General features: G+C 35.5%; 1 protein-coding gene across 1 annotated transcript in view; it reads left to right on the top strand.

Annotated features, from left to right (window-relative positions):
* LOC125680324 (serine/threonine-protein kinase SIK3-like) overlaps positions 1-19,173 on the top strand; it is a 31,547-nt gene that overhangs the window by 26 nt on the left and 12,348 nt on the right. Inside the window, exons 1-6 of the mRNA XM_048919806.2 lie at positions 1-148; positions 8,572-8,688; positions 11,908-11,971; positions 13,907-14,068; positions 16,011-16,135; positions 16,763-16,886. The exon at positions 1-148 is cut by the window's left edge and continues 26 nt beyond it. Of these exons, the coding sequence (XP_048775763.1) occupies positions 8-148; positions 8,572-8,688; positions 11,908-11,971; positions 13,907-14,068; positions 16,011-16,135; positions 16,763-16,886 (733 nt within the window). The 5' untranslated portion in view covers positions 1-7. The remainder of the gene's footprint in view (positions 149-8,571; positions 8,689-11,907; positions 11,972-13,906; positions 14,069-16,010; positions 16,136-16,762; positions 16,887-19,173) is intronic.

Raw genomic sequence — 19,173 nt, 5'->3', positions numbered from 1 at the left:
AAAGAAAATGGCGGTCATGAAAACAGACTGGAAAACTCCGAATCAAGGGGGTATTGTACGTGTAGGCTATTATGAAATAGATCGGACGATTGGAAAAGGAAATTTTGCAGTTGTGAAACTGGCAACACATATCGTTACAAAAACAAAGGTAATATGATGATCAGGCCATGGGCAGAATCTTAATTAAAAGTTGTTTTGATCCAAATGAACAGCAGTAAGGTGAGTTCCGAAAGTTAAAAGTGGTATTATATGTGGCTGTTGTACACCTGTGACTTGATATTTTTGATAGCGTATCGACGGCTATAAGGGAATATGTAGTCGACAACAAACCACGAACAAGTTCTGATCCCTTGGGTCCAGTACTGTACATATACGACTGCTTCTCACTGATGAAGCCAGTCTTACCTATATAGGTATTTGAAACATAATCCGTGTATTATACTAAAACTACGTTTTATGAAGATACTCTGGAAAAGTTAGCTTATGTTAAGGTAAGCAGTTTGGTAGCAGTTCACATTGTGAGGAACATGTTGAAACTGACATATTGGTATGACCCAGTGAACTACATCACTAGCTCAACTATAACTGAGTCCCATTTATTTCACAGGAAAACACATTTCAGTGTTTGCTATATAGAAGATTGATATTTTTGATAGCCACTAAAGATGTGTATAACTATTATCCGTGTTATAGTGCACACGTACACACACACACATATATATATAAGTAGGAAAAGAAGTTGTTTTGACTCGTTACATATATTAGAATTTAACTGGAATGGTGCCTACTCACCGGAATGGTGCTGAAAATGACTAGAATGGTACCCACATTGATGATTTAAAGCAAGAATTGTGATAGAATTGATAAAGATATGAACAATGAGGCTGCCTGTGAATGATATGCACTGGCCTCATGATATGATCTGCATCACGATATTCAGTTCACATTCCGTTTTCTGTTCCGTGTTTTAGTCAACGATCGTCCCATCTATATGACACATATCACAATACATCACTATCAATATTTGTTATCATTCATTCATTTAAAGATGTCATATTTTAACATTAAATATGCATGTTTTCCTTTGAAATATAAATTTTTCCTCCTGGTCTGGATTAAGTGCAGATCTTTGAGACCTGAAAATATTCCCTGAACTAGAAAAGACACGCTCACAAGGAACAGAAGTAGCCTGGGCACAAAGCAATGATCTCACTAATAAAGCTTCTGATACAGATGTACAGGGATTGACATTAACGGTTGTCCATTTGCCCGAGGCAAGTGAAAACCCAGTTTGGACAAGTGAAACTCAATACATACTTACCCAATGGGGCAAGTGATTATTTATGTAGGAAATGTGATTATTATAATAATTGTGTTAAGCTTGATGAATATCAAATATTAGAACGTAAAGTCCAACTTCATATATATTACTGTTTTCTTTACCGAATCGTCAGATTATAGCGAAGGCCCATTCTAGTAGATCATACTGTATCACCAATTGACAAAGAGAGATAATTAGAGTTACTGGTGACAGGCTTATTATAGTCTAAAATATTTCGGACAACTAAGTTTTTCATTCGGACAAGTAAAACTTCGAGTTTACTTGCCCAAAGGGCAAGTAAGAAGAAAAGTTAATGTTTATCCCTGAATCTTGAATCCAGAATTCTCCACAATGGAAGACGGTCTCATATTTTCTACAATGGAAGACAGTGTCACTGGCAATACATTTCCCCCAATAGCTTGTTTGTAGCTAAGACTCAGTGGTGTATTCAAGGAAAGTCTAACTTTAATAGGATCTTTCAAGCGCATCTGTAAGTGAGGTAGTGGTTTATTTCCAGTCACAGAAATCTCCACATTTGTTTGGTGGCGTTTCATATGCATCGCCATGCTAGATGTGTTGCCCGTTTTGTACGGAATATCAGTATCGCGATATCTGCAGTTGTGACGTTTTGTTTACCACCTTTATCGATATTTAAGAATAAAAAATTATCCCAAAACTAAAATTTGTGGATAAAGGAGGCTAGTTTAACTTCTTTGTCATACCTTTCCTTTTTTGGAAGCCATTTTGAAATTGTGAGTTGGAAATTGAAATGGACGATTCAGGCAATTACGGACATATTGAACTGAATGGAGATAAAGTTTCAAGGTAACGTGAATTGAACCTTAGTAGAATTTACCACTGTAAACCATCTCATGTTTTATCGTTGCAGTCTTAGTGAACAAATAATAAACAAAATTTTATGCTTTCTATAGGTAATTCATATGTTTAATTAGGATCAGAATATCCTCTATAGTATATCGTCCATGAAACTGACGATGATGAGAATGTTTGTCCATGTGCAAAGTGTAACCTCATAGATGGTTCTTTATGACAATTTCATATCGTTCGTGTTGTTGATGATTTTTATTGCTAAATATATTTATATAGATATATGTATTACCTTCAACCATGCACAGGGTGCCAACTCTCTATGAAGTAATACAACCCCATACCATAACCGATACCCCTCTCTAATGAGGACGGTAATACACTGAGACAAATAGGATGGTATGGTCTCCAAAGATAATAATGTGTTTGCTATAAGAAGCTGGCTTACATTAAAAAAGATAAACATGAATGAAATATTTATGGTTTATCTTTACTGCTCTAGACACTGCACAACAGGTTTCCTTCTATTGTTTTGATATGACAATCTTCCTTCTAACCATCCATCGCTAAGAATCATGTTGGTATAAAAATATCTGAATGTACATAGATGAATCATTTGCCTAACATTCCTGCCAATGTTAAATTTACTTAATATGTCCTCTGAAACATGTCCCCTGTTGGATTTTATTTGCTTTTTGATCCAGTTTTTATCCTACAGTTTGTGTAGGTGCACATTTTGGGGGACATTTTCCATGTCTCCCGTTGTCAGTTAGATCTAATGGTCGATTAGATATTCCTAATAATTTTTTCTACATCTTTTTACTGTTTGATTTCACATTGACAAGTCAACATGTTTTTCTTGTTGTATGATAATGAATTGTTTTGTGGTTACTGTCCCATAATGCCCAAGGGATGAGGCCAAAACTTTAATAAAAAAAACCATGCTATCGACTCTCTTTAAGAATCTTTACTCAGCAGTGGTTGTATGTGGGAGGGTTTGGTAGCCCACTCGGATCTTTAAGATCTTTACTCAGCAGTGGTTGTATGTGGGAGGGTTTGGTAGCCCACTCAGATCTTTAAGAATCTTGACTCAGCAGTGGTTGTATGTGGGAGGGTTTGGTAGCCCGCTCGGATCTTTAAGAATCTTTACTCAGCAGTGGTTGTATGTGGGAGGGTTTGGTAGCCCACTCAGATCTTTAAGATCTTTACTCAGCAGTGGTTGTATGTAGGAGGGTATGGTAGCCCACTCAGACATGTGGGTTTCCTCTGGGTACTCTGGTTTCCTCCCACAAAAAGACCCCCTAGCACCAAAATCTGTTGTAAGTCAGTAAATAGCTGGTATATAGCTAATGTTCATTGTTGTCATGTCCACGGGATCGACATTAACGGTTGTCCGATTGCCCGAGGCAAGTGAAAACCCAGTTCGGACAAGTGAAACTCAATACACGCTTGCCTGATGGGGCAAGTGATATTTTTAGTAGGAAATGTGATTATTATAATAATTGTGTTAAGCTTGATGAATATGAAATATTAGAAAGTAAAACCCAACTTCATATAGTTTTTTTTTTTTTTTTTTACCAATTCGTCAGATTATAGCAAAGGCCCATTCTAGTAGATCATACTGTATCACCAATTGACAGAGAGAGATAAGAGTTACTGGTTGACAGGCTTATTAGAGTCTAAAATATTTCAGACAACTAAGTTTTTCATTCGGACAAGTAAAACTTCGAGTTCATTTGCCCGAAGGGCAAGTGAGATGAAAAGTGAATGTCTATCCCTGGTCCGACTTCAGAAATAAAAGATTATTATTATGAAAATCATGACCATCTTCCTTTTAGCATCCAAAATTGATAGGACCAAATTGGTCATGTAGAGGAAATAAATGTATTTAAGATTTCCTTCATTACTCTCTAGCTTGTCATTGGCCACCACTGGTATGGGAGGTATTTAAGATTTTGTCATTGGCCACCACTTGTAAGGGAGGTATTTAAGATTTCCTTCATTACTCTCTAGCTTGTCATTGGCCACCACTTGTAAGGGAGGTATTTAAGATTTTGTCATTGGCCACCACTTGTAAGGGAGGTATTTAAGATTTTGTCATTGGCCACCACTTGTAAGGGGGGTATTTAAGATTTTGTCATTGGCCACCACTTGTAAGGGGGGTATTTAAGATTTTGTCATTGGCCACCACTTGTAAGGGAGGCATTTAAGATTTCCTTCATTACTCTCTAGCTTGTCATTGGCCACCACTTGTAAGGGAGGCACAGTATACACTCCAGCTGGGCACAAAGATTGCTAATGCCAAGATAGTGTGAATTGACCTGGAAGTAGTGTCATTGACCTGGAAGTAATGTCGTTTTACAAAGTCCTGGTATTAAAAGTTAAAACTCTTTAAGAATGATAACTTTTTAATGAGTTTCTCAAAAATCTCATTCCTGGCATTAAATTTTCTTGTGATCAGACACAGGAGCAAGGTCAAGGTCATTGTTAATTTGTCCTAAACTATTAGAATCTTAGATTTGGCATTGCTTATGAGAGACATGGAGTTACAACCTTGAACCATGATAATTGGATGAAGATCAATAAGTTATACTTCTTTAGGCATTAACATTAGAAACAATGATCCTTACTTTTGATTTGTAAAAAAGAGGGAAAAAAACCCAAACCAAACAAACCAGACAGTGTCTAGTTCACAGTTTAAAAGGTATATTTTGGTGTGTGATACTTAGGAGACTGTTAAAGCCTCTGGGTCTGAGTCGCTACTCAGGAGACTGTTAAAGCCTCTGGGTCTGAGTCGCTACTCAGGAGACTGTTAAAGCCTCTGGGTCTGAGTCGCTACTCAGGAGACTGTTAAAGCCTCTGGGTCTGAGTCGCTACTCGGGAGACTGTTAAAGCCTCTGGGTCTGAGTCGCTACTCGGGAGACTGTTAAAGCCTCTGGGTCTGAGTTGATACTCAGGAGACTGTTAAAGCCTCTGGGTCTGAGTTGATACTCAGGATACAGCTAGTAGTTAAAGCCTCTGGGTCTGAGTCGCTACTCAGGAGACTGTTAAAGCCTCTGGGTCTGAGTCGCTACTCAGGAGACTGTTAAAGCCTCTGGGTCTGAGTCGCTACTCAGGAGACTGTTAAAGCCTCTGGGTCTGAGTCGCTACTCAGGAGACTGTTAAAGCCTCTGGGTCTGAGTCGCTACTCGGGAGACTGTTAAAGCCTCTGGGTCTGAGTTGATACTCAGGAGACTGTTAAAGCCTCTGGGTCTGAGTTGATACTCAGGAGACTGTTAAAGCCTCTGGGTCTGAGTCGCTACTCGGGAGACTGTTAAAGCCTCTGGGTCTGAGTCGCTACTCAGGAGACTGTTAAAGCCTCTGGGTCTGAGTTGATACTCAGGATACAGCTAGTAGTTAAAGCCTCTGGGTCTGAGTCAGTTTTTAGTGGAGTGATGAGAGAAACTCGGGTTTAAAGGTTGCTTATGGTCAGCTTTGTATCATGACACTGATCCAAGGTCTTTTGGATCAATTTAGTCATTGTTAAAAAGAAAGTTTGAATTTTGTCCAAGTCATAACTGTGTAATGGAGAGGCATTAGAAGCTCTTACTTGGTACAAAGGTTGTTTATGGCCAGATCATTCATTTTGACCTGACCTAAGGTCACTCGGTCTGGGACAATGTCACTGGTAAGAAAAAAAAAAAAGATGAAATTTTTTGTATTGACTAACTTTTAAGAGAAAAGGCATTAAAACTTAATACTTAGCATAAAGGATGTTTTTGGCCAGTTACCCATCTTTATCTCCATTTCTTTGAAGAGTGATAGTCTTCTTCCATCCTGTCATGGTGCCATATTGATCTGTAATGACACATACTCCAAGTGAGATTGCAGTGAACATACAGGAATGATCTGTTAGCATGAATAAAGGCTTTATTAAGAATAATCTTTTTTTTTAATGAAAATTAAATGTTTTTGGCTGGGAATTGAAGAATTCTACATCCCTCCCCTCCAAACAAAAAAAAAAAAAAAAAAAACTAAACCAAATGGAATGATAATACAACTTATTTCATGCATATTGACATTGAAATACTGCTTATTTTGAAATGAAAACAATTCCCCAACAATGTTTTCTCTCTTTCTCTGCATTAAAAGGTTGGTTAATATGCCACCACATAGATATTGAAATATATCATTTGATTTGAAGTAAATTTACAGTTTGCTGAGCTGATAATGAGTAGTTCTCTCATTGATTGTTGACTTGGGTGGTGAAGCTATGATTACCATGGTACTAAGAGAAGTGTCTCTAGACCACTTCTATACCTGAGACATGTTTATTGCATGTGTTTGTAATAACAATTAAATTCTAGAGGGGTTATGCTGTTTATTGGTCGGAGTTTGATCTTGGCTTCCACATGGGGGCTGGAGAGCACACTGTGATTATGAAAGTACCACAGTATTTTGAATTCTGAAACTGATCATTGTGTGGGCTTTATGTATACATGTAAATTGAACTTAATTTATTATGTCTGTCCTTCATCCTGAAGGGATTAATTGTTTCCATCTTCCTATTTCACGTGGGATTCTGATATTTGGCATGTAGAGCTATTTATCTACCATATATTTTAAAGATTCAATGAAATTTTAATTTTACAAAATTTTGAACTTTTTGAATATGCATTCAAACTACAATAAAGAAAATGGGGAATTACGCTTTTTCATACACTTAAAACAGCAATGTGTGTTGAGAAAAGGGTAAAGCGTTAAATTTGTACAGTTCTTTAATTCATTTCCCACGACACTGCATCGTCGCATTGCTTTTACACTAATTTTCATTGAATGAACAGGCACTCCTGAAATAGAAGGTTGTTAAGTTCCCTATCTTGTGTTAAAACGTTGTGGTGGCAAGTTCGATTTTTTTTACTGGAGTAATGGGTATGGTTCTTAGAACCCCTCGAAATGGAAATGAAAGTGAGGCTTAGCGAAGTTAGGAATTTTCCCATTCTACATTGTTCTAGAGTTGGCATGAAACAAGTAATGTAACTCATTTCATTTGAAATGGTAAATGGTTTTCAAAATGGCATTCCCTCCTATATGACATTTAGGGATCAGGACCCAGTTGCACAAAGGTTAGTTAACTTTAACTAACAGTTAACTTGTCATTAACTCCTACATTTATATAGTGTTAACCAGATGTTAACTGTCAGTTAACTTGTCATTAACTCCTACATTTATATAGTGTTAACCAGATGTTAACTGTCAGTTAACTTGTTGATAACTCCTACATTTATATAGTGTTAACTAGATGTTAACTGTTAGTTAACTTGTTGATAACTCCTACATTTATATAGTGTTAACTGTCAGTTAACTTGTTGATAACTCCTACATTTATAAAGTGTTAACTGTCAGTTAAGTTGTTGATAACTCCTACATTCATAAAGTGTTAACTGTCAGTTAAGTTGTCATTAACTCCTACATTTATATAGTGTTAACCAGACATTAACTGTTAGTTAACTTGTTGATAACTCCTACATTTTTATAGTGTTAACCAGATGTTAACTGTTTAGTTAAACTTAACTCATCTTCGTACAACTAAGTTCTGGAGTTCAGACAACACATTGGTTTTATATATTGCTTGGAAATTTAGGAACTTCATTTATTTTAATGCATTGACTTCTTGTCCTACTGGTTCTAAAGATAACTATTGGGATGTACCCACATGGTTTATGAAAAAGGGTGCACCGGAAAAAAGAGCAGACCTAGAGGGAACACTGTTGTAACTGAGTAACATGAGAACATACTTTGCTAAAAACAGATGGTGTGTCTTGACCCTGCACCAAGGTCATTTAACCAAGATCATTTTTTTGGTGTCTTCATCCTTCACCAAGATAAATTGTAATGTGTAATAGTCATAGATATTATAACCATGTCTTTAATTAATGCAAGAATTATAGAACTTTTAATGAATGTAGGATTCAATAAGCTATATTTTGAATATCTTTAAATTTCAATCTTCCTCTCAAGAACCACATGTGTAGTGTTGTGTACAATGCAATGTTAAAAATTCATCCTTGTGTTCTGTGCTGATTTTTCAGGGTATGACTACAATAGGGTTTTCAGTTTTGCATAAAAATAGTTAAGAAAAATGTTTTAAAACCCTCTTAAGAATTACAGGTGTACAATTTGTCAAATTGATGTATGCAAATATCCTTATGAGACGATGTGACTGACATTTGATCATTTTGTGGTTGATAAGATTGGGTGCTACATATACTCCATAGAACATCGTTTGCAAATGTAACGAGGCTTAATTATGACAAGTTCTGTGATGATGCTTTGATTATTCATTATTTATTAACATGTTATGAAATACATATATAAATGCAAATTTTCATCATTAATTTTCTGTGTCAGCTCTACTGTTATTTAATACCTTGATATTTTAGGTTGCCATCAAGATCATTGACAAAGAGCAGTTGGATGAAGAAAACCTCAAGAAAATATTTAGAGAAATTCGGATCATGAAATTACTAAAACATCCGCATATTGTACGGCTTTATCAGGTAATGGAATCTCGTTATCCCTGAAATCAGATTTATGTCGTATAATGCAGTTACAATGTGCATTAATTTCTATCTGCATATCTTTTCCTGTGAAATTTTTTATCATCTTTGGCCATCAATAAAAATATCGACTTTGTTTACCCTCTGTCAACTTAATATCTAAAATCAGGGGAGTGCGTAGGTAGGCGAAATATTTTTCTTTCCTGAAAAGGTTATGGAAATTGTGTATACTTTTTTTCCAAATGTGCTGTAGAAACATGGGAAGTGATGGGGAATGATTACAAAATTTTGAAATTGGTTTGAAACAGTAAAACAAAATTGCATTGATATGGTATACATTGAAAACGTTTATGAAAAACTTTTTGGGTCTTGCTATGTTTTTCTGAACATGTGAGGGCAAACAAATATGAAAGTGTGTACATCATCTAACATCTGTAAAAATTTTGACTTCTTTTCAAGAACCACTTGGCCAATTTCAACAAAACTAAGCACAAAGTGTCATTGGGTTTGATTTAAAATGTAAATGCAGCAAGTCTTGAATACCCTTCTCTTGTAATACTTATAAATTCATCACTGTTGTGCTCAGAGGTGGATCCAGAAAAATTTTCAATGGAGTGTTCCACTTTAGATGATTCTTTGTCTGTGGCATGAATAAAAAAAAATCACCTCAAAAAAAAGGGAAATAAAAAATTATACATCTCAATGGACAGACGATTTTATCCAGCTGTATTGATTGTCCAAGAAGGGGATCACAGTTCCCCTTTTATGGTTCTGTCGGAATAACCTTGTTATAGTAAAGAGTTTTCAAACAAAAGTGTGTTTTGATATGGATTTCACTCCTATGACCCTTTAAGATAGCAGGGGCGGATCCAGGAATTGCAGTAACGGGGGGCGCCACTTTATGAGGCAGGTTGTCTGGGGGCGAAGCCCTTGTGGGGGCCCAGGGGGCGAAGCCCCCGCAAGCTCCTGGATTTTACAGATTTTATAGGGCTTGAAATATATCTGCTATTTAGTCGTTTGTACTATTTTTTTTATCATTTTTTATGAGGTGAAATTAATAAAATGACGCAAATTTTAATGGTTTTTAGAAAAAATTAAGTTCTCCTAATAAAGTAATTCAAGAAATCAATAGAATTTGTCATTCATTTCTCCGGGAGTGGAAGAAATTATTGCTTCTTACATTGTTTAGTACATTTTTCTAAACAAGATACCACGATTTACCCCCCCCCCCCCCCCTAAATCCACCACTGGATAGTTCATAGTACTGCACCTTTTACAATCTGACATTAGAAAAATGTGAATGTGTCAAAAGTAGGAAAGGTTGTAGTTCTTATAACATACCAAAATACCAGTTCTTCTAAAATGAAAATCAAAACATTTATCTTGTGCTGATTCTGCTGTAGGGCTTGTGAAAGTGTTTGTATTAGCCCCAAACCATTTTGGAGTAATAAGCAGAAAAGTTAATGATTGTTAGCCGAGTTGCGTAGCAAATCTTGGCTTTTGAATTGGCAAAGGATGGGTGTCCAGAAGGTGGGCGGGCAGCGTCCACAATTAGTTTGTCCAGTCTCTAACTTTCATAATTTTTGGTGCATCTTTGTGAGACTTACATAACATGATCACATCCAAAAGAGGAAGGTTCCTATTTATTTTGAGGTCCAAAGGTCAAGGTCACTTTGTCACTAAATGCCATAGATTTGAGCTTGTCCAGTCTCTTAACTTTCATACTACTAGGTGCGTCTTTGTCAGACTTGCATATTTTGATCACATCCAAAAGAGGAAGGTTCCTATATTTGAGGTCAAAAGGTCAAAGGTCAAGGTTTTTTCACTATGTACTGTAGATTTGAGCTTGCCTCTAACTTTTATACATGTGCTTGCTGGTGCATGTTTATCATATTTCAAATCTTGATGACATTCAAGATTCGTGTTGCTTTTGAAATCCAAAGGTCAAGGTCATTATCACACTAAATACCTATTGCAGCCATTCAAAGCTTCATACTTATAAACTATATCAAATATGTGCATGTTTTTACTTCGTGAATGCAAGTGTGCATAATTTTCTAAACTGCAACTCGGCCATCCGCATCTTTGATGCGTTTAAGCGATTTTTAATGATTAATTTGATATAGTGATATAAAATTTTACAGTAATGGGTAGAAAAAACACTTGTGCAGTATTTCTATGATACACACAAAAAGATGTGTCTCTGTTTTATCTTGATGATGAAATGAAAATTCAAGGCAGTATTTTTAGGTCACCTAAGCCACTCAGGTAACCTATTGCTATTGGTCTGTCCATCATTGTGCATTGTGTATAAACAATTGAACATTTTTAACTTCTTGATTATTACCCTTCCAATTCTTTTCAAATTTGGTATGAAGCTTCTTAGGGACAAGGGGGACCGAAGTGGTAAATTTCAGGACTTGTGCACCCCTGGGGCCCTAGGGATAAGGCAAAGACTGCAAAAATAAACCAATTTTAAAAAAAATTCTTCTCAACAACTGCATATCTGTAAGAAAAACTAAATGCATAGTCATGTAGAGCAGGAAGGCTTCTATGAAAATTGTAAATTTCATGATCCACTGTAGTAGAGGTTCTGACTCCAGGGCTCAGCCAAACTTGTTGAAAGAGAACAAGTATCAAAGTATGCAAGTATGCTGATGTAATATGAATTCAAGATTCTTCAAATCATGAACCCAGTGGTTTGGGTGTGGACTATACCACAAAATGAATGTGTATATTGAAAATAATTTAGAAATCGTAATTAGCAAGTCTATAAATAGTGCAAAATCTTTCAATTCTTTGTGTTCATGAATGTTCGTCATGCACAGAGGGCTGCACAGCTATAATGAGAGGGAATTGAGGAATTCATGGCCCTTTGGTCAGGGTGTTTTGGTGCTTGGGTGGTGAAATAGCCCAAGGAAATGAGGTTCGCATGGTATATAGGAATCACCATGTCTGTTTACTTTTCCGTCTTCTGAATTTCCATCTTACTCTGATTTTAGGCTTAGTAATAAAGAGATATTTAAAAGTAAAGTTAAAATTATTTGCTAATAAAACCACAAAACAATATTTTTTTCTCTCTCTCTCTCATGCATTATTTTTTAATACCCAAAATATGGTGGAAATAACACCAAATCAGCATATAAACACAAAATCAAATTACATAAACTCTAAACCATTAGAGCTACATTCTCAACACAGACTTCTGCTTTATTGTAGGTGATGGAAACGGAGAGAATGTTATACTTGGTGACAGAGTATGCCAGTGGCGGGGAAATATTTGGTTTGTATTCTTCATATTCTTCAGCTGTTTTACATAAATGACGATTCTAAATTTCAGGATGCCAAAAGTCACAGTTGAATATATATACAAACACCAACTACTTATGTATACTTTGCTTTTGAAATTTAACATAACGAAATTGTTTAAAAGACTTTAAGACATTTGTGTAGGGTAAAAAATGTTGGGAGGTGACGTCTAACCATGTAAAATTGTGATTTTTGGGGGGCCAAATTAACCATTTGTCAAAGTGTTATTGATTGGTATCTGTGTTTATTTAAGTGTGTGGTCAGTGCTAAAAAAGGCTTCTCACCCTCCCTATACTCTTACTCATGATTTACTAACCCTGTGACATCAGATGTTATCTACACACAATGCTGCATTTTCAACTAACCCTATAACATCAGATATTTTCTACACACAATGCTGCATTTTCAACTAACCCTATAACATCAGATGTTTTCTACACACAATGCTGCATTTTCAACTAACCCTATAACATCAGATGTTTTCTACACACAATGCTGCATTTTCAACTAACCCTATAACATCAGATGTTTTCTACACACAATGCTGCATTTTCAACTAACCCTGTGACATCAGATGTTTTCTACACACAATGCTGCATTTTCAACTAACCCTGTAACATCAGATTTTTGCTACACACAATGCTGCATTTTCAAAACATTTCAAAACATTATAGACAATTTCTTTTCAGCCATGCCATGTAGGATTTGTAATAGAAATGATAATGTAGCTGATTCCAGTAGCTGGTAGAAAGCAAGTGCTTCATGTATTTCATGTAACTCACTTTGGTCTCATTTGTACTCCTTGTATAGAATCAATTGATTCGTTATTAAAAACTTACACATCTCAGTTAAGTTATGTAATTATTCTTAGAATGTTTGTCAAGGTACCCCACAAGCCATTCATATATTATGTGCGAACCTTTACAATAGGTCAGCTGTTTGCTGTATTTGGAGGTGTCTTTTACGGGGAAATATTGCTGTAACGGGGAAATATTGCTGTAACGTCTGACTTATCATAACCTCATAATGATTCCAATTGTCTATTCAAATGTACTCCACCTTACCAAGTCAGATGAATTGAACAATAGTATGCAATTAGCTAAACACATATCACCACCCAATGCCAAGTGCCACCAATGCACTGTGAATAAAAGGGCTGAATGAAAATCCAGTTAAACACAGTGAAAATTCACTTTTCCTGAACTTTACTTTAGATTGAATGCATAGAAGATTATCAAATGAACCCAATTTCTGCATTTTTCTTCTTCACAAAACAGATTCTTGGGAAATGAATGTGTATTTCCAATGACAATTTTCGCAGTTGAACTATAAAAATGTACTATTGCCCTTTTGAGAAAGTTCCATCGTAACAGTATCAGAAATAAGGGTGTTTGGCTGACTCATTTAAAAAACTATCTTATTAACCTCAGAATTGACCAATTCATCCAAACTGCTGCTAATTAGCCTGTCCCTGAAGACCTTACTTGTAATTTGAAGTAATTCACTTTGACATCACTTATGTAATTATCAGATCCAGTTGTTCAGGTCTGTAATACGTGAGCACTGATGGTTTGGAGATGTGTAGCTCGTTTTCCACATCAGAGTTAGGCAACACACAGAACATTGTATACCATTACTATGATTGTTGATGTTGTAATTGTTATATAATTATTTTGCATTTAGCTAATGACTCTTCAAACTGAATAATAAAAAATAGTTTTTAAAAAAGTCCATATTTTCAATATAGAATTCACTAATGTTACAGTCATACAAAAGGTTAAAAAAGTCATATATATGAATGATAGAGAGCTGGATGGAACCAAAAATTCTAAAATTTGACAAATTGTTTCATCTTTGTAATAATTGGCACACCTCTACTTGCTCCTAATTTTATTATGTTTTTATTTAGATCACTTGGTAGCACATGGCAGAATGAATGAGAAAGAGGCAAGAAAAAAGTTCAAGCAGATTGTCGCAGCTGTTGCCTACTGTCATCGTAGACATGTTGTTCATCGAGACCTAAAGGCAGAAAATCTGTTACTAGATGCTAATCTCAATATTAAAATAGCAGGTAGTCATTTATTTAGGATATGTTAGAATGATGCTGCAATCAGAGTTGTAGCTTAACTGAGGGGAGTGAGCTTTTCTGATTAAGATATGTCGGTTGTGTTGTTGCTTGTTTTAAACTTTTCACATTTACAAATTCTTCTCCAGAACCACTGGACCAGTTTCAGCCTTTCCTATGTTCAGTTTCAACTTGCCAAAGCATCAATAGTAAATTGTTCAAATGTAGGGTTATGTCCCCTTCAAAGGGGAGTTGTTTATGAAAATTTTTATTCTCGAAAACAACTGAACCAGAAAAGTGAAACATTATATGAAAGTTTTATAATATAATGAAGATTAAAATTTGCTCAAACCATAGTCCTTGGGTTTAGGATAGGGCCACAATAGGGGTGTATAAAAATATGAAGGAAAATTCTGTAATTATTTTCTCAAGATCTACAAAGTACAAAATGTCAAATTGATATGAAAGCATCCTAAAGGAAGTTTTCACATGTATTCAAGTTTGTACACACCATGGACTCTGGGGCTAAAAGACGCGATTAAATTGTTACATAGGAATATCAAGGAATATTTTTGAAAATCTTGCTCTCAAGAATCACAAGGGAACATATGTCAAATTAATTAATATGCAAGCATCATCATGTAATGTAGATACAGTATTGTTCATATCATGATCCTTAGGGCTATGGCAGGGCTGAATAAGGAGTTTGAAGTTTGACGGGAATATGTAGAAATTTATTCTGAAAAAAATTGGAAATGACCCCTGGGTCAAGGGTTGGCCACAATAAAAAAAGGAATATACATAAAAAATCTTTGAAAATCTTCTCAAGAACCGCAAGGGTTCAGTTTGTTAAATTGATATGAGAACATCTTCTTAAAATGTAGATTTAAGTTTGTTCATACCATGACACCTGGATTTGTTCATACCGTGACACCTGGACCAAGGTTGGGGCAATGAAAGGGGTTTGAAGTTTCATACAGGGCCACAATTGTACAAACTTTAAAGTGATATGCAAGCATCCTCATGTAGTATAGCTTGTAGTTTGTTCTTCTGAGGAAGAGAGGAGTTGGGGGAAGGGGCTGAACTGTACTTATGGAATATGCAATAGTTCAGGTGAGTGATGTGGCCTATGGGCCTCATGTTCATGATGATATTGTGTATAAACAATCAATGCAATTATACTTGCATCCCCCACCGACATACACATATATATATATACATGTATATATATATATTGTCTCTCCCCCCCCCCCCCCCCCCCCCCCCCCCCCCCCCCCCAAGTATCAGCTTTTGGAATAATTCTTTGATTCTTGAATTTGCTTTTTACGTTTTGGTTGCCTGAGTTACTCAAGAGACCTTTTATGATCTGTTTTTGTTGATCTTTGTGAGTAGTGCAACCCTTAACCATTAACATGTGAACATCTTTAACTTCTCCAACAATACTATTGGGCCCATATTTACCAAAATTGGCATTTAACATCAATAAGGTAAAGAGGATAAAAATTGTTTAAAGTGTGGCCCCTTTTCCTCTTGGGGTTAAATGATAGGCCAAAACCTCCAACAATGATGCATTCTTTAAAAATCTTTTTTTTTTGACTTTGACAACTAATAGAGAATATCTACATATTAATAGCCCCTGGATTAAAGGAGTGCGGTTAAGGTCAGATCTTCAAAATTCACAAAATGAAAATGCATTATTACTTACAAACTTATTGAGTTTTGGACAGTAAAGAAATTAAACAAGCTACTAATGGTAATTTGAAATTCATGTTTCAGGGTTAGGACTTCTGTTGCTAGGATATGATGAAAATGAATTTATTTTTTTTAACATAATTTAGTTGACTTTTAAATTTTGCAGACTTTGGATTTAGTAATACATATTCTCCTGGTTCTCCTTTTGCAGACTTTGGATTTAGTAATACATATTCTCCTGGTTCTCCTTTTGCAGACTTTGGATTTAGTAATACATATTCTCCTGGTTCTCCTTTGAAAACGTGGTGTGGTAGTCCACCTTATGCTGCTCCAGAGCTATTTGAAGGCAAAGAATATGATGCTCCTGGAGTCGATGTCTGGGTAAGATGAAGTTTTTTAATAGCAGTTAGTTAAAAAAGACCAAAAGAACTCATGCGATGATAATGTGTCATCTGTCCATCTGTTTTTGTGTCTGTTTGTTGTCTTTTACATAAGAATATATAGGAAAAATCAGTGTATGCAAGTATCAAGTTTGTTGACGTAGTGAGTGTTTCTTGTTGGAAGAGAATTATCATTGATGACTTCACATACTTATTCCCTCTCAGGTAACACATGTTTCTTGGAACACTCACATATTTACATAGTGTTGAAAGAACTGGACATTTACAAAAGTGATGTCTTGCTGATAAATCTCATAATGCAAACTGACAGAAATAAAATATCATGAAATAGAAGTAATTTACAAATATATTTATGATACATGAATTTATGATAAAACAATTATCGCACAATTTTTTTTACATTATTAACCCTTTTCTTTTTTCAAAACATGCTGCAAATGATGCTCTATTTTGAAGTATCCATGATATGAGATCTACAGGAAAAAAAAGTCATTTTTGCAAAATGTTTTCTAATCCATACAAATTATTTCAAGACTTCTTGTTTTAGTTTTTTGTTCATTGCGTGTTTAAAGAACATTATCCCAATAATTTGGGCTCTTTTTTTCAGAGTCTTGGAGTGGTGCTGTATGTGTTAGTTTGTGGTGCTTTACCATTTGATGGCAGTTCACTACAAAGCCTCAGGTCCAAGGTGCTGTCAGGAAAATTTAGAGTGCCATTTTTCATGACTACAGGTAAATGTTATGATTAGGAAAACATCGACAGTATAGAGAAGTGATGTCTCAAGCTTGTCGTTCATTATTTTACAAAGAGGTTCATCGGTGATATTGCTTACAGCCTCAGCAGTTGATTCTCCCATGTAATCTTGAAACTCCATTTTATCCCAGCCATTACCCCAAGAGTGATAGTGTGTAACGAACGAGACTACATGATCATTGTAGCTTTAACTGTAAAACTGTACCCAGGAGTCTCAAGAGAAGAATGTTTTAGTGCGTCTGAGTGACACAGGTTGTGCCAGACTGGTGTTGTTTATTAATTTTTCATAGAGAGCATATGTAGGTACAGGGAGGTTGGGTTGGGGGACAATTTTTTAATTCCGTGGTCTGTGCCACTGTAAGGTCATAGGAATGGTGCCACTACTTCTTCAAATCTTCATTTTTACCCCTGAGCATTTAGCAGACAAACTAGTGCATAGTTATGATAACAATGTAGGCCTCTGTAAAATTTTGAAATTCGTGGCCCCTGGGTTAGAGGTACAAGTCCTAGGGAGGGTTAAGTAGACACATAGTGAAAATGTAATTTATATTGAGAATCTTCTTTTTTACTTTGGATCATCTTGCACGTGAATGTGGTATATACATGTAGTTCTGATGAGAATGGAGGCCTCTATATACTCACATGTATGTCAGTTTTTGGGGGATTGAAAGTCCAAGTCCCACTTACGCACATATTGTACTACTGTCGGAAATTTTTTTCTTGCTGCAGAACTTGAGACATTTGACTGTATTAAAGTGTTAATTTTGGTTATGGGGAAAGTGTTGATATTTCAGACGGGTGTGATATTTCGGACAGACAATAAAAAAGCATTATATCATACATTTCAATGTTATTTTGGTTCTAAATTTAAACTTATTTCTGAGCTTGACATATCTGATTGGTTGATTGAAATATGTCATGCTGTAAAAAGACCCCAGCATCCATTTTGTTTGAATGGCAAAATCTAGTCCAGTTGAGACCTAGTTTTCTGGTAAAGGTTACTGATGTAATCAAAAAATTATAAACCAAATCAAAATCACTACAACAAATACATAAACATAAAAAGTGCAAAAAGCATGAAATGCCATTGAACCACAAAATAATAGGCAACAACCGAATTTTCTAGCTGTCCAAAGTAATGTATCTAAAGTAATAACACCATCGTCTAAAGTTACAACCTACTACCTGACTTTGTTAAAGTGTTAAAATGTGGCATAAATAGCAGGAAAAAATCTGATGATACCCAAGAATACAATCTGGAATGTTCGTCAATTATTCAATATACAATATGCCTATGTTCACTGTTCAGCAGTTAGATGATGAGCATTTCCGAAATATATACGGTATTGTCCGAAATATCAACACTTTTCCCATATCAGAAATACAAATCAAAGGTGATAGTTTGAATAACAATCAGAAATACAAATCAAAGGTGATAGTTTGAATAACAATCAGAAATACAAATCAAAGGTGATAGTTTGAATAACAATGCTGAGTATTTACCACTTCAGTATTATTAATTAAAATTTATTTAATTTGTCATTTTATATGTTGGTGAAAGTCAATATACAGCATTTTTAGTTCATCTGAGCTGAAAGCTCAAGTGAGCTTTTCGGATTGCCTGTTGTCTGTCTGTCTGTCTGTCCGTCCATCTGTAAACTTTTTACATTTTTGACTTCTTGTCTAGAACCACTGGGCCAATTTCAACCAAACTTTGCAAAAAGCATCCTTGAGTGAAAGGCTTTCAAAGTTCAAATGAAGGGCCATGCCCCCTTTTAGGGGAGATAATCGCAAAAATGGGTGGGGTCATTTATAAATCTTCTCAAGAACCACTGGGCCAGAAGAGCTGAAATTTACATGAAAGCTTCCTGACATGATGCAGATTCAATTTTGTTAAAACCATGACCCCTGGGAGTTTATGGAAAATCTTTAAAAATCTTCTGAAGAATCATTGGGCCAGAAATGTTTACATATACATGAAAGCTTCCCAACATAGTGCAGATTCAAGTTTGTTAGCATCACAGCCCCAGGGTAGGGTGGGGCCACAATAGGGGATCAAAGTTAATATTGCTATCCATAAAATTGACCATAAAACACTAATATGTATTTTGATTTTTATACATGATGTACAACTCTTAATCTCAAACACATGATATACTAAGAGATTATGTATTTTATCTCACTCTCTTTGTCTTTCTCACTCTCACTTACGATTTTATAGTTCATTGAAATAAGATTTGTAATGCATGTTTAAAATGATGATTA

Source organism: Ostrea edulis, chromosome 2 (genome assembly GCF_947568905.1).
Source record: "Ostrea edulis chromosome 2, xbOstEdul1.1, whole genome shotgun sequence".
Taxonomy (NCBI): Eukaryota; Metazoa; Mollusca; class Bivalvia; order Ostreida; family Ostreidae; genus Ostrea; species Ostrea edulis.
Note: the sequence above shows the minus strand (reverse complement) of the source record. Positions and strands in the feature narration are given on the sequence as shown.